Source organism: Eleutherodactylus coqui, chromosome 6 (genome assembly GCF_035609145.1).
Source record: "Eleutherodactylus coqui strain aEleCoq1 chromosome 6, aEleCoq1.hap1, whole genome shotgun sequence".
NCBI classification, from domain to species: domain Eukaryota; kingdom Metazoa; phylum Chordata; class Amphibia; order Anura; family Eleutherodactylidae; genus Eleutherodactylus; species Eleutherodactylus coqui.
Window position 1 is genome coordinate 56542680 of NC_089842.1, and position 14565 is coordinate 56557244.

At 42.7% G+C, this 14565-nt stretch overlaps 1 protein-coding gene across 1 annotated transcript; it reads left to right on the forward strand.

Moving 5' to 3' along the window:
* Window positions 1-3069: 3069 nt before the first annotated feature.
* Window positions 3070-14051, forward strand: LOC136632173 (protein spinster homolog 1-like). Its single transcript, XM_066606863.1, has 13 exons — window positions 3070-3124; window positions 3320-3385; window positions 5831-5967; window positions 6806-6954; window positions 8110-8179; window positions 9211-9356; window positions 9451-9591; window positions 10329-10518; window positions 10677-10742; window positions 10931-11029; window positions 11919-12090; window positions 12361-12491; window positions 12894-14051. Exons 1-12 carry the CDS (start codon window positions 3085-3087, stop codon window positions 12363-12365), a joined length of 1281 nt encoding a protein of 426 aa, XP_066462960.1. The 5' UTR covers window positions 3070-3084; the 3' UTR covers window positions 12366-12491; window positions 12894-14051.
* The last annotated feature ends 514 nt before the right edge of the window (window positions 14052-14565 follow it).

Here is a 14565-nt window from a genome sequence, read left to right on the forward strand (position 1 = left end):
GGGGCCGTATTGTCTCAAGAGATTAATGGAGAAGAGCATCCCGTGCTGTTATAAGCAGAAAAATGTCCCCTTATGAGAAAAATTACGCCATAGTTGAGAAGGAAGGGTTAGCAGTAAAATGGGCATTAGACTCCGTAAGGTACTACCTCCTGGGAAGGAAATGTAAACTAATCTCAGACCATGCTCCCTTGAAGTGGATGTATAAAAATAAAGGGAATAATGCCAGGGTGACAAGATGGTTCTTAACGTTACAAGAATTTGACTTTGAGGTGGAACATAGGCTGGGAAAATTATATGGTAATGCAGATGCCCTGTCTGAGACCCAATGCTTCCTACTGTTTATTAGATTGCATTCCAATGAAGTTACATTAAAGCAGCGATGACATCATAATACAGTCACATAAATCCCGCCCATTAATTGAATCACAGTGGTGATGATGTCACAATCGGCCTCTGCTAATAAAACACATGGAGCTCCTGTCTGCAGTCGCATTCTATTGTGTGTTGCATTCACGACTTGTGTTGCAAAGCTTAGAGTAGAAAGTTTTAAACGACGACAGAGAACGTGAGCGCCCGCTACTGGAGAGAGAACAAGGTGAGCAGCTGAAGTGTCTATAGGTAGTGAAGTGTGCTCTCTCAGGGTACTTTCACATGGGTGGGAATCGGCCCTCATACCCAGCGGAATTCGCATCTGTAAGAGCCACTTAAGGTGCAGCTGCTCAAGTGTAAGCGCAAAAATGTGTTGCATACTTAAAATCTGCAAGCGTAAATACGCTGAGAAAATAACCCATTGTTTACAATCGGCTCGTCCTCACTGCGCTTTTTTGCGTGCAAGATTAAAAGATGACATGCTCAGTTTTTGCGGGTATTTGCGCACCAAAGGTCCCCATAGTAGTCTATGAAGGTGTGAAAGGGCGCACATATGTACACATGGGTATGCGCAAAACACTGCACATACCCGTGAACACTGGTACCTCATTTGGCTTAATAACCATTTAAATCAAGGCAGAGGTGATTCCCCCACCAATGTGAAGTAGCGGTGCCTGCACAATGCGCACTGTATTTGCGCAGGCCCGCACACACAACACTCTTTTAGTGCGCAAATAAGTTGCGCAGGAGTGAGCGTTTTTAAGCTTCTGCTTGTGTGAAGGAGCCCTAAATCTTGGCTTATTCTGTGGAGTACTATGTATGCATGCAGCAATGTTTAACATAAATTTTAACATGTTCTAATAACTTTCTGTGCCAGTTTGTTTACCCCTGCAAGGACTTTACAAGGACTTCTGTTGGGTTTAGATGAGGGACAATATTTTTCAATGGCTTGAGATAAGATAACTTGCTGCGGGGAAAATGATCACAGACAAGGTAAACTCTGCTACATCTGTAGGAAGAAGGTTGGTGGAACTCCAGCTGCCGAGGAACTAAAAGTCTTAGTATGTTTAGGTGCTGTGGGAATGCTGGAACCAGTAGTCCTACAGAAGATGAATGGCCACAGCTTTGTATATAGGGCCTCTTTCACACGGGTGACAGCGATATCGATGCTATGTACACGCGATTTTATAGGGTCAGTGATGCTTTTTTGGGGAAAAATGTTGCATCGCGTTGCTGCTACCTGCACTTTTCTTGCGCGATAAAATTGTGTGATTTTGTCAGGAGAAAGTTAATAGGAGTTTCAAATGTGAAAATCATATTGTATCGCAGGTTCGTGCTATGCGAAGCGATAAACAAGGAGGCTTTATAGGGAAACATGGGCTACAAAAAAAACGCAAATTGCGGCTGTATAGAGCAATTTTGTATTCTTGCAATGTAGCAGCCTACACATACATGCGTTTTGTAGTGCGTGTGAAAGCAGCCCGAATCTATATATATAAAGGCAAAAGTCCTCACTGACTGACTCACTTAATGACTGACTCGCCACTAATTCTCCAACTTCCCGGTGTCGTACAAACGTGAAATTTTGCACGACCATTCTTTAGGTCTTAAATAGGTATAGTAAAGGGGGTCACAACTCGATTATTAAATGTATTTTTGGAAAAATACCTTCCAACGTCACTGTACTGCTCCAAATTGATTATAATGAGAAGTGCATGCATGCAAAGTAACTGACTGTGACACAATGGTGGTCACTCATCAGTATGCTTCTGGTTTATTAACAACATCACAGTACAGATGTACCCCAAATGATGCAGCAACAGAAATACACGCCCCACAAAGTCATAACAACTCATGATTGGCTCTAGGTGCTAATGGTTTAACATATGTAATGCCTTAAGGTGTGTTACTACTAAACACGTGATTCCTAAGAAACTAAGAATAGACTTATTCTGTGTTCACTGTTCTAGTAGGTTCTCTCTGAATGGAGGGGGCAGAAACCTCTACCTCAGGACATTCCTAAGCCTGGAAAAGATGTGTGGGAATATGTGTCAGCATCTTGCTTGCACATACCAGTGTATAATATTGAGCACATTAGCCATGTTGGTGCTGTGATGCTGTTATTTACTGAGGAATATATACCAATATCTATATACAGTGTGTTAAATTTGAATAAAAGGATTGTTACCCTAAAGGTTAAAAAGTGAGGAGAGTGGGAGGGGTGGCACATTTTACCAGAGGGACATCGGTACATGCAGCCTGAGGAGAATCCAACGCTCCTCTATATATATATACATATTTTATTCCTCAGTTCCTCTAAAGCAACCACGACTTACTAAAATTTTCCGTGTGAACAACACGTAAACACCTGTACCAAGTTAACTCGGGCGAAGCCGGGTATATCAGCCAGTATTACATAAAGCAGCGCAGTCTGATTTTGTTACTGTCTGGTTATACTATATGAATTTTAATGATAGTGATGAAATGTTTAACGTTTTCCCCTGTTGTGCCTCTCTCCAGTGTTTACAGGGCTCTGTGAACATGGCAACTCTCAGTGATGGCACTCAAGCCACCCCATTACTCTCAGGTAATGTGGATGAAGAAAAAGCGATAGAGACTCATCCACAAGACAGGGATGAAGAAGAGCAGGACATCCATAAACTGACCGGAGTCTCTTACATCCGCTCCATGATAACTGTAGTAATTCTGACCTACATGAATATGGTCATTTACATGGATCGCTTCATTGCCTCAGGTAAGTGGGGAGGGAAACAGTCAGCATTCCGGCCACTTTTTGCCTTTCATTGTTAATATCTACAGAATTTAATGTTACTTCACATTTTACATGGATTTATATGGAATCAAATTCTCTCCAAGTTGATGCGACCACCGATTACCGCAGTCCTCCGGTAACAAATAATGATCTGCGTTATCCTTTTTCTTCTGACAGGATTGATGCCTGACCTGCAAAAGGACTTTAAGATGAGTGACAGCGCATCCGGCTTAATATACACAGGTACATTTCTACATAAGAAGCTCCCATCAAAAGCGCAATTATAAGGACTAGGCAGCCTTCAGAGATGTTTATCATTCTAGTCATTGGAATCTGATGACATCACAAGCCACAAGGATGTGACCTCATCATGTATCCATATTGTTAAAGTTCAGCCGCTCGAAAATCTTTATCAACAAACATGCAGACAGTAATGTCAACGGAGGGGTTTAACACTAGAGCCACTGTGATCATTTATTTTTTTACTGCATTGCCTTTGAACTAAGGAGTCATAAATGAGTTAAGGAGTTAATGAATTATATTAACACTTAACACCACCTGACATCAGATTACATCATGGCAGTGGGGTACTTAATGCAAAATGACATAACCTTACATCATGCGGAGAGTGCGAGATCAGAAGAAATCCCGCACCATCCGGCAGCGGGAGTCAGCTGTTACTGATTGCCGGCCTCCGGCTGCAACAGCGGGGTGCATGTAGACAGTGACCACCGCTGTTAACCCCTTACACGCCGCAATCTATGTAAACAGTTCACAGAATGAGGACGCTCCCTCTGTAACGTCATCGTACCCCCGCGAGGCAATTGCGGAGGGCCAATGGGTTGCCATGGCAACAGTTCCCCAGCTACAGGCATCCTGCTTTGCCATTGCCTATGATCGCTATTACATGCGATAAGGCATTGCAGTACATAATCCTGTAATGCCTTACCATAGCAATCATAGCTGCTATAGATCAGGTCCCCCTCAGAGATATAAACAGTGTAAAAAAACTAAAGAAATAGTGTAAAAAAACATTTTAAAAAACTTTTTTAGCTCATTTTCCCCTATTTGAATGGAAAAAAAATTTAAAATGTAAGAAATACCTCACATATCAAGTATCATCATGTCTCTAACAACCTGTGCTATAATTTGAGCACACTAATTATCCTGCGCATCAAAAACTAAAAAAGGAGGCAAAATGCTTATTTTATTCATTTTGCCTCCCAAAAAGCGCAATAAAAGCGATCCAAAAAATCATACATACCCCAAAATGATACAAATAAAAACTCTACAGCTTGTGACGCAAAAAAACAAGCCCTCACAGAGCTCCGTCCATGAAAAAATAAAAAGGTTATGTGACTTGGAGTGCAACGATGCAAAAGAATTACAATTTGTTAAAAGGGATTTTATTGTGGAAAAACGTAAAAAAATTATAATATTTAATGGTATCGTTGTAATCATAGCGACCCGCAGAAAAAATGTATTGTCGTTTATTCTGTATGATTGACGCTGTAAAAACTAAATGAAAAAACAATGGCAGAATTGATGTGTTTTCTCTCCCTGCTCTCAAAAAAAATAAACTTAAAGTTGTACAATACATTATATGCACCCAAAAATGGTACTAATAAAAACTATAGCCTTTATACAGCCATGTTGACGGAAAATAAAAAAGTTATGGCTCTGGCAATGTGGAAATGAAAATCCCTCCAGAATTGTTGTGTCCTTAAGCCCAACATAGGCCATGTCCTTCAGGGGTTAATGTCACTAAACCATTGTTTCTCGAGGCCCATTTACACACAACAATTTGCGCTCAAATTTCATTAAAATGATGGCTTTTGAGTGATAATTGTTGTGTGTAAATGCTACCATCATGCACTTTTCATCTAAATGATGATTTTTAGGCAAGCTTAAAATCCATTGTTCAGACTGCATGCTGTGTTCTCCACAGGAGTAGGAGATAACATTGTATTCTCTCTGCAGCCCGTGAGAGAAAACATTGTATTCTCTCTGCAGCCCATGTGAGCTAGAGGTTACATTGTATTCTCTTAGCATACCCTGCCAGAAAAATAGAGCTAATTGCAGAGCCTTGCATTTATTATCTATCATTCACATGCAGCGTGGCATTAAGACTCCAGGGGGAGCCCAGGGTGGCAGTACCAATGTGGTTCACTGATGGAAATGCAGGGCAACCGGCTGAATTATCATGGCGTCATTAATAGGTTGCTGGTCTGCATGGTGAACTACATATATCAGAATGGTCTGGCACCCTGTATCCACTATGTGTGGGAGTGTACGCCAAGCAGCCACCCCCCTCATTATCAAGAGGTAGTGTGAGTGGTTGTCTTATCGGTGTCCTGCACAGGTGTTATTTGCTCCTCCATTTGGTAGTCAGCTACCTGCATGGTGAGAGGATGCATCTATATGCACTCCTCACTTAGTAAGTAACGGCCATTTTCTGTGATTGTTTTTAACTGCAGAGCTCAGACCACCTGCTGTGTTCTACAGTAGCTCCTAAAGGCTAATTTGCACGCAAATGAAGCTGATAAAGTACTAATGGGCATTAGTTCCCATTAGTACTTTATGCAAAACGATCGCTAAACTTTTAATCGTTTAAAAAGATTATCTCTGTGTGTAAATGGGCCTTTACATTCTCACTTCCTGTCACTTCTTATCTTCCCTCTCTTTTAGCATTTATCGTAAGCTTTATGCTGATAGCGCCACTCTTTGGATACTTAGGTGACCGCTGGAACAGAAAATACATCATTAGCGTGGGGATCTTCCTTTGGACCAGTGTGACCTTGGGCATGTCATTCATTCCTAATCAGGTAATTAGTTCAATGTACTTTGTATTGGTAGAAACACACACTGAGTGCCCAGTACTTCCCCATATAGTATCTTACACAATAACTATAATGCCCTCCCAAAAGTCCCAGATTCCGTGGAATAGTTCCCAGATTTTAGGAACTGTGCCACCCTTCCTAAAGGCAAGAGATATCCTGCAGGGTTAGTCAGGAATACAGAAAAAGAAAGAAAGTCCTATTCTCACTCCTTTTGCTCCCCCACATTCCGATCCCCTGATCACTTCTGTACCTGATCACAAACCAACTAGCCATACCAATACTGAGACTGGGGATTGGCTGCTGTGATCACATGATTGCATTACTTTAAAGTTATCAGGGGGCCACATTGGTGGGGACTGACGGAGTATGAAGAGTAAAAGAGCTGAGTATAGGCTGTTTGTTTTATTTTACTGACAGAGGCATTATTACTGTGGCAGAGCATGTGGTGGCATTATTACCAAAAGTGTACGTGGGGCATTACTACGGATGGGGGCATGTGGTAGCATTATTACTGAGGAGTGTGACAAGGGTAATATTACTGAGTCGGTGTAGGCAGGGACACTATTACTGTGAGGAGGCGCTATTATATAACTGTGAGGGGTCACTAGTAGGCACTATTACTGTGAGTGGACAGAATGGGTGTGGCTTAGCTTTAAAGGGGCATGACCTAGCATGAAGAAAATTGCTAAAATGATCCCACTGTTCATTGTTCAGAAGTTGGGCAGTATGGTAAACCTTCCATTTTTCTTTCTCTCTCCTCGCTCTCTTCAGCCCTTTCTTGCAAAAACTTCACTTAAATATTTTGGATTTTCTATTCTCACAGTATTTCCTGCTGCTGATTATAAGAGGATTAGTTGGGGCCACAGAAGCAAGTTTTTCCACCATCGCCCCTTCCATCATCGCTGACCTCTTCGTGGCGGACCAGCGCAGCCGCATGCTCTCCATCTTTTATCTCACAATACCAGTTGGCAGGTGAGTGTTCGATATAGACTCTGAGGAGCACTTATGGCAAGAGGACATTTAAAGGGGTCTTCCAGGTTGGAGGAACCAGGGTTTATATATGAGGGGCTATCTGCAGTTGTTAATATCTCTCACTGGAAGAATTTCTCTCTGCAGGGCTAGTGGCACACTAGCGTATAGAAGCTCATTCATGTTGCAACTGTAAAAAACTTACTTTTTTTATACGTGTGCAGTTCCATATGCCATCCGTATGCAGTCCGTGTGTCCGTTTTTTACTTCATCTGTGTTTCATGTCTGCAAAAAAAATCTGAAAGCGATCTAATTCTTTTTTTCTGCATCTCTTATGAAATAAGAACAGCAGACGGATTGCACATAGATGGCGTCTGACGGCTGTCCGTTATTTTTGTATCCCCATTCACTTGAATGGACGAGTCTCGTCGACATATTGCATCAGAATAGTGCATGCCATGAGCTTTTTCTCGCGATCCGGGGGTCTGGGGAATAAAACTGATGGTTGTTTTGCCACATTTACCAATATGGGGCTGTGTGCTAAAGGCTTAAACAGACAAACGTGTAAGCGTACGTTTTTGAGCGCGTGAAACTCACGCCCGTAACACGCAACAAACTGAACCCATTGATTTTGAATAGAGTCATATACACATTCAATGTGTGTGCATGTCATTCGTGTATATAACTCTATTCAAAATCAATAGGTTCGGTTCGACAGCTACATGTCCTATCTTTTCGCCTTCCTCGAAACGCGTCACCCTTTGTTTTCGATGGGGCAGTAAAACACATCGCATGGCGTGCAATGTGCACACGAGTGTGATTGAGAACAATGGGAAACACTTGCTGATGCTCTAGTGCGTCTGAAAGTCGCGTCGGAGGATCGCTACCTCACAGCCTGGCATCGCTGTGAAAACGCTATCACGCTCGCCATGTGCAGCTAGCCTAAGGAGGATTTTTTCTGAAGTGTGAACAGGGAAGTGTCAGGGTAAAGAAATGGTGCCCACCTGGTGCCCTTGGAGCCTGTGTACTTCTAGTAATAGCTGTGGCCAGCAGACTACAGACTGCTTGTAGCACATTGCTGGCCTGTAATCGTATATTATATTCTCCCAGACTAGATTGTTACACATCAGAGTTCTCACCACTTCTTTTCTATTACAGCGGCCTTGGATATATCGTTGGACCCAAAGTGACGAGCGCTGCAAATGGCAACTGGCACTGGGCATTTCGTGTAAGTAATCGGCCTGAATCTCTTGAGGCACTCAGACAATCACTAAGTCACAAGTATAACTGATAAATGTCAGGTTATTGTCACGGTCCCACAGGACTATTAACTAAGTTATGGTGCTATTAGGGGATGTGGCAGTGAGCAGGGTGACGTATTTTTTATATCGACTCGCTCCCGCTGAAGATCTGGAGAATCAGATTTTTTTCAGAATCCTGTGAGCACGCTCTCCTACACAAGTTTATGGGAGAAAGTACAGGACTCTGAAAATAGTCTGATTTTCCAGCGCTGCGCAATCTTCAGAGGGCAACAGTGCTGAATCATGGGAGCGGGTGAGTATAAAAAATACATCACCCGACTGCCTGTCACCTCCCTTAACACCACCATAACTTCGTTTATGGTGCTATGGGGACTTGACAGGTTCCCTTTAAGGGTCTTTCACATGAGTGTATGTGTTTTTACGTTTTCTTGCCGGCGTTGTAAAATAGCGTGAAAGGATGTTTTTCCGCCAGGTTTATTAGCGTTTTCTCACCCATTCACACGACCGTTGAGCGTGGTTTTTAGCGAAAAAATATGTTGCACCCCGGAAAACCCTCCCTTTTTTCCCCTGCTCCCATAGGAGTATATTGGCCAAAACATATTTCCAGAACCCTCTTTTTCCCCTCCATATATGCGTCGGCACGTATTTCAGTCGTGTATGTTCAATTTTTCACGGTTCGTCGTTTTTACGCTCCGTATATTCACCTATGTGAACGGACGCATTGATAACCAATTCCACAGATGCACGCGTATATCGGTCCCCCGTAATAACGCACGGTTCAGGCACTCCTGTGAAATAGCCCCAAAGTTGACATGGCCTTGTGATCTACTACAGACGGCAATGAGACAATTGCTTATATAGTAATTCCTGTAATCTTAATGGAACCACTTCCACATTTTTAGGTTATTGTCTATTTAACCCCATCTATGATCACTTCCACTTTGTATTGACCAGCTTATACTATATGTAACATACAATGTCTTCTTAATCCACACAGGTCTCCCCTGGGCTGGGCATTATAGGTTTCCTGCTCATGACCATCTTAATCAAGGAACCTCCAAGAGGAGCTGCTGAAGGGAAAAGGACCAACACCTCCCTCAACGCCAGTCATTGGGTGTCAGATATAAAGACACTATTTAAAAAGTAGGTATTTTCTGTGTGGTGATCCTTATCACTGATCCACCCTGAGAGTTCTGAGATAATTACATGGTGCTTCTTTTTTTTTAACTCTCCGCAGTCCAAGTTTTATGTTTTCGTCCCTTGGCTACGCGGCTGTAGCATTCGTAGCCGGTGCTATAGGTCTCTGGGCACCATCTTTTCTGATGCGTGCACGGAACTTAACACCTTGTCAGACTGGACCGTGCATCAATAATGACAGGTATGTATTTCTTCATAGTGATCCCCTATTAGAGAATCACTTCTGCTGAGCGACCTAGGGATAACGCTCTGCTCACGTTTGTACTTGAAGCTCTGTTGTCAGATTTTTAACTCTAGTCATACTGTGTGGTGGGCACCATGATGGAGCCTCAACAAAGGTTTGTGGTATCCATTGGGCACCAGAGCATCTGTCTGGCACAATGCAGATATGAACAGAAGCAGTATACAGGTATGGCTAGTATACAGCATGGCAGACTGCTGTTTTAGATGCGGAGTTAGCAGCAGGTCTTTGCTATTTGCAATCCAGCATCAAAATCTACACATTAGAAGTACGAATTTTGTTACTTGATATTCCATAGGAGGGCATATTCCCTAACGCTGTTGCGGAATATTCCATTCTGTATGAAAGCAAAACCTCGCTTACCTACAGCAGCCAATAACAGTGTGAATTACCATTGGCCACCAGGCGCCCACGTTTCAAAACTTATGGAATTTCTTTAGTATATTCCTTAGTAAGTGGAGTCAGCTCCACTTACCAAATTGATTTATGACTGTGTGTGATGCCGGCTGTTGCTCCCTCCCTTTAGTTCTTACTACGCCTGGGGCACATGCCCCTTTAGCCCCGCCTTAGCTATGCTTGTTTGACGTGTTATTCATACTCAGTTCTTTTAGCTATCATTGCTATGTAATTTCCTGAAGCTTTGTTTCTAACCTCCGTAACACTTTTTTCCTTTGCAGCCTAATTTTCGGCGTGCTGACACTCATCTCTGGCATCCTTGGAGTTATTGTTGGGGTGGAGATAAGCAAACGCTGCAGAAAATTCAACCCACGTGCAGACCCCATAATCTGTGCATGTGGGATGCTAGGCGCCACCCCTTTCCTTTTTCTGGCTTTGGGTCTTGCAAAAATCAATCTTGTGGCCACCTATGTAAGTACCTAATGTATAGGTTGTTGTATCCATGGTCTGAGTCTGGGAAAAAGGACTGAAGTGTCCTGCACTAGTATGTACAGTTCACAGGGGGGGGGGGGGGGGGGCTATCCTTGTATGTTCTCTTATATTATACTCCATATGTTTATTCTCTGCAGGTCTTTATATTCATCGCTGAAACATTAATTAGCCTAAACTGGGCCATCGTGACCGACATCCTCCTGGTGAGTTATGAAAAGTGGAATGATATTTGAATCAGCCCCCTGTGTCCTGCTTTACCCATTAGTTGCAGGTTGTGCCGTTTACACCTTTTTGATATTTAGTCATTTTGATATGCAGTCACTTTGTCCGATTGTCCTTGTTTTGTTGGGTTCAGTGACTTCTGCTTACTCAGAATATACTTTTCTTTCAGTATGTGGTAACTCCTACCAGAAGATCTACCGCACAGGCCATGCAGATCATCATGTCCCACCTGCTGGGTGACGCTGGCAGCCCCTACATCATTGGGGCGGTAAGTAGTTATTACATATTGCTTCTTGAATGGTGCATAGACATCATTGTTACCACCCATCCCCTGTTTGCCGCTATATTTTATGCCTCCCTCTATGTAGAGCACTCAAACAGTATACAGACAGCACTGAACAGTAGAAACGTTGTATCAATGGAGCTCATATATAGGACCATATAGAATGTATATAGGACTTAGGCATAAGCAGAATATGACAGCAGATTCCCAATGGCCTGGAGCTATGTAATAGATTATTTGATGATGGAGAAACCACATGAACCATCATGCCTCCAGCCCAAGTCTAGTATTGAGCTGAGAAAGATAACACCAGTGCTGCTCATACAGGGGGTGGGCAAAAATATGGAAATACAATATGAAATGCCTGGGATTTTAATCATTAGCACTGTGCTGCCCTTTTGACCCCTGCTTGGCTAAAAGCTGTCCCACCAAATTTGGGTTTACTTCACCTCCTGCCCTGCTCTGGGTTTCGGAGCTAGCCGGTAACAGCAGCTGAGTGGCTCAAACCCCTGACCAGTGAAACCTTATTGCTCGGGCAGATGTTCATTTCTGCCCAGCAGCATCTGTGTCATATTACCTCCACTTAAAATCGGTCTCTACATGTCTTGTTGAAATATGATTTAGAATCCCATATAATTTAAGGCATGCATTTCGTATGGTGTTTCCATACTTTTGTCTGCCCCCTGTAGATTGTACGATGGAAGCCCCTCCACTAAATCCGGTGCGGGGCTTCTGCTGCTACAAGCTTTGCAAGATTTCCTAACCATTATATATCTGCTGTAGTGAGGAACAACCTGTAGTCTTATTTGTGTTGTTGACCTTCACCAACCGTATGTATATCACTAACCAACTACTTATCACTTCTCATTCTCAGTTAGCTGAACTCATCCGCAGAGGAAAACAGGAATCCCCACTTATAATGTTCAATAGCATGGAGTACGCGCTCATGGCCTGCGGAGGCGTGGTAATAATTGGAGGACTCTTCTTCACGGCAACAGCCTTATTTATTGTGAAAGATCGGCAGAAGGCAGTAATGGAGTCTGAAGGTACGTGTAGGAATATGTTCATTGTCCTCGTGTCTCCTGTAGAATTAAAAGGAAGCTCCACCTTAGGTTTACAATGGCTTTATAGTCCTAGATGTACAATCCGCCATGTTTATGATATGTCTACATCATCCGTTGTTTCCTTTCAGTTCTGATAATGACAGTTCTGCAGATTCTTCTGTGTCTTGCCCACTTTGCACCCCTCGCTTCTGCTGTGAATAATATGTTGCCTCTATGATGATGTTAATTCTCGTTTCTTTGTTCATTCTGTAGACTAGCTGCACCATCATGATACGTCCCGCTGAGATCTGCACTGCAGACAGGATTATCATCTCTGACTCAATCAAATGGTGACCACAACTATTACATCAGATTACCATCAGAGATAACCCGCACTTCTGGAGGTAAGGACAATTAACTGGACTTTCTGTACCTGGATGTATTCACGAAAGAAGTGAGTTATCTGCTGCTCACCACTGGACTTGACCTTTTACCGGACTTTCCTCAGTTGGATGTATTCACTTAACAGGGAGTTATCCGCTGCTCTCACCACTGGACATGACTTTTAATGGATTTTCCACAGTCATATGTTCACAAGACATAATATAACAGTTTAGCCCGCTATGTAACATCGTAGCCCGCTATGTAACATCGTAGCCTGCTACAAGAGGCGGTCATTAAAGATTTCCCCTAACCCACTTCTATTTATTACACGATGCTGAAACTGCACATGTGTAATGATATAAGTCTCTATAGATTGCGTGCCAATTTGCAACTCTGAACTGATAACGGTCTTTCTTTTATAGGTGCTGAAGTGGTGCGAGGCCTGATAATGGACCTAGTGGAAAACCGAGCAGTCATCAAGTTCCTCTACTAGCAAGATGTTCAATGAGAGGAGTCCCCATCACATGATTTAGTCAAGAACTGGCATCATCAAATCAAATGTGGTCGGACTTCGGTGGAAACGGCTCCAATTCCGGGGCACGCTCCACTCTGCTATCGATGAACTCACCATCCAGGAAGTGGAGGCTGCCATTTTGGAAAATCACCTCGTAACCACGTGCCCATCCCTCGGGCAGGCAAGGGCATGCTCAGTCTTTTGGGACTAGCACGGAATAGTGCTGTTTGATTTCCTAGCAAAGGGTATCACGATTACTGGTGCATACCCTGTTTCCCTGAAAATAAAATATACCCTAAAAATAAGACAGGTTTTCCAGAATTTTTGAATTTTTGAGGATGCAAAATGATTTTTCAGGCTTTTTGAGGATGCTTGAAATATAAGCCCTACTCTAAAAGTAAGCCCTGCTAACAGGTAATTAAAAAAGTCAATTTAAATAGTGTCCAGGCAGCTATACATGTAAAAAAGTTAAACCTTTTTGAACAAAAATTAATATAAGACACTGTCTTATTTTGGGGTAAACACGGTACTATGCTTCACTGCTGCAGAAATTGTGGGTTTCCATAAAAACCAAGAGACGTGGCATGCTCACCAAAGATGTCCTCTTTCTGCAAAGACAATGCCCAGGTTCACAGCTCACATGTTACCCAGATGGAAGCACGCGGCTGTGGGAATGACATTCTACTGCATCCTGCTTATTCACCCAACCTCGCACCATCGCACTTCCTTCTCTTTCCAACAATGAAGTAATTTTTAAAGGGCAAGCATTTTCCTGACAATGGAACTCTGATTTCCGAAGTCACAACGTGGCTTATGGAGCAACCTGACGACTTCTACAAGCGCGATGTTTACAGTTGCATAAAGGGATGGGGAAGTGTGCGTCTCTAGAGGGCACCTATGTAGGGAAGGACTAATAACTGGGCTAAGTTTCGTTGCTCTCAGTCCACAGGAAGTGGGTCAGGGGAAATCTTTAATGAACGCCCCTCGTATGTACCATCTTAGCCCGCTATGTAACATCTTAGCCCCTTTGTATCATCTTGGCAGCCAATAAACATCTTGACTTCCACTCTCAGTTTTGTTTTTCATCAATGAACACAGTGGACACCTATGACATAAGGAGGAGGTTCACAGCCTTAACCCCTTGAGTGGCGGGTTTCCTACCACCCTGTCGTGCCCACCAGGGCAGGTTTTTTAAAATGGTCTAATCATTGAATTTCAACTAATTTTGCAGTTGCGTCTCAAGAGCCATAACTTTTTCATTTTTCCATTGACATGGCCATATGAGGGCTTGTTTTTGCGGGACAAGTTGTGATTTTTTTAAACAGGGGGGAGGAAAAAAAGAAATGGGGAAAAAAGAAAAAAAGGGGCCATGTCATTAAGGGGTTAAATAATGCATTAACTTCCTTCTCTGTGTCATTATGACGCATGGATACCACATACAAGCACATGTGTGATTGTATTTTTGATTTTTTTTACAAAGTAAAGGGAGACAAGTGTTTTTATTATTTTTTTTATAATTTTTTAGATTTTTTTTTTTTTAATTTTTTTGTCCCTTTAGGGGACTTCCACAGGGACCCATC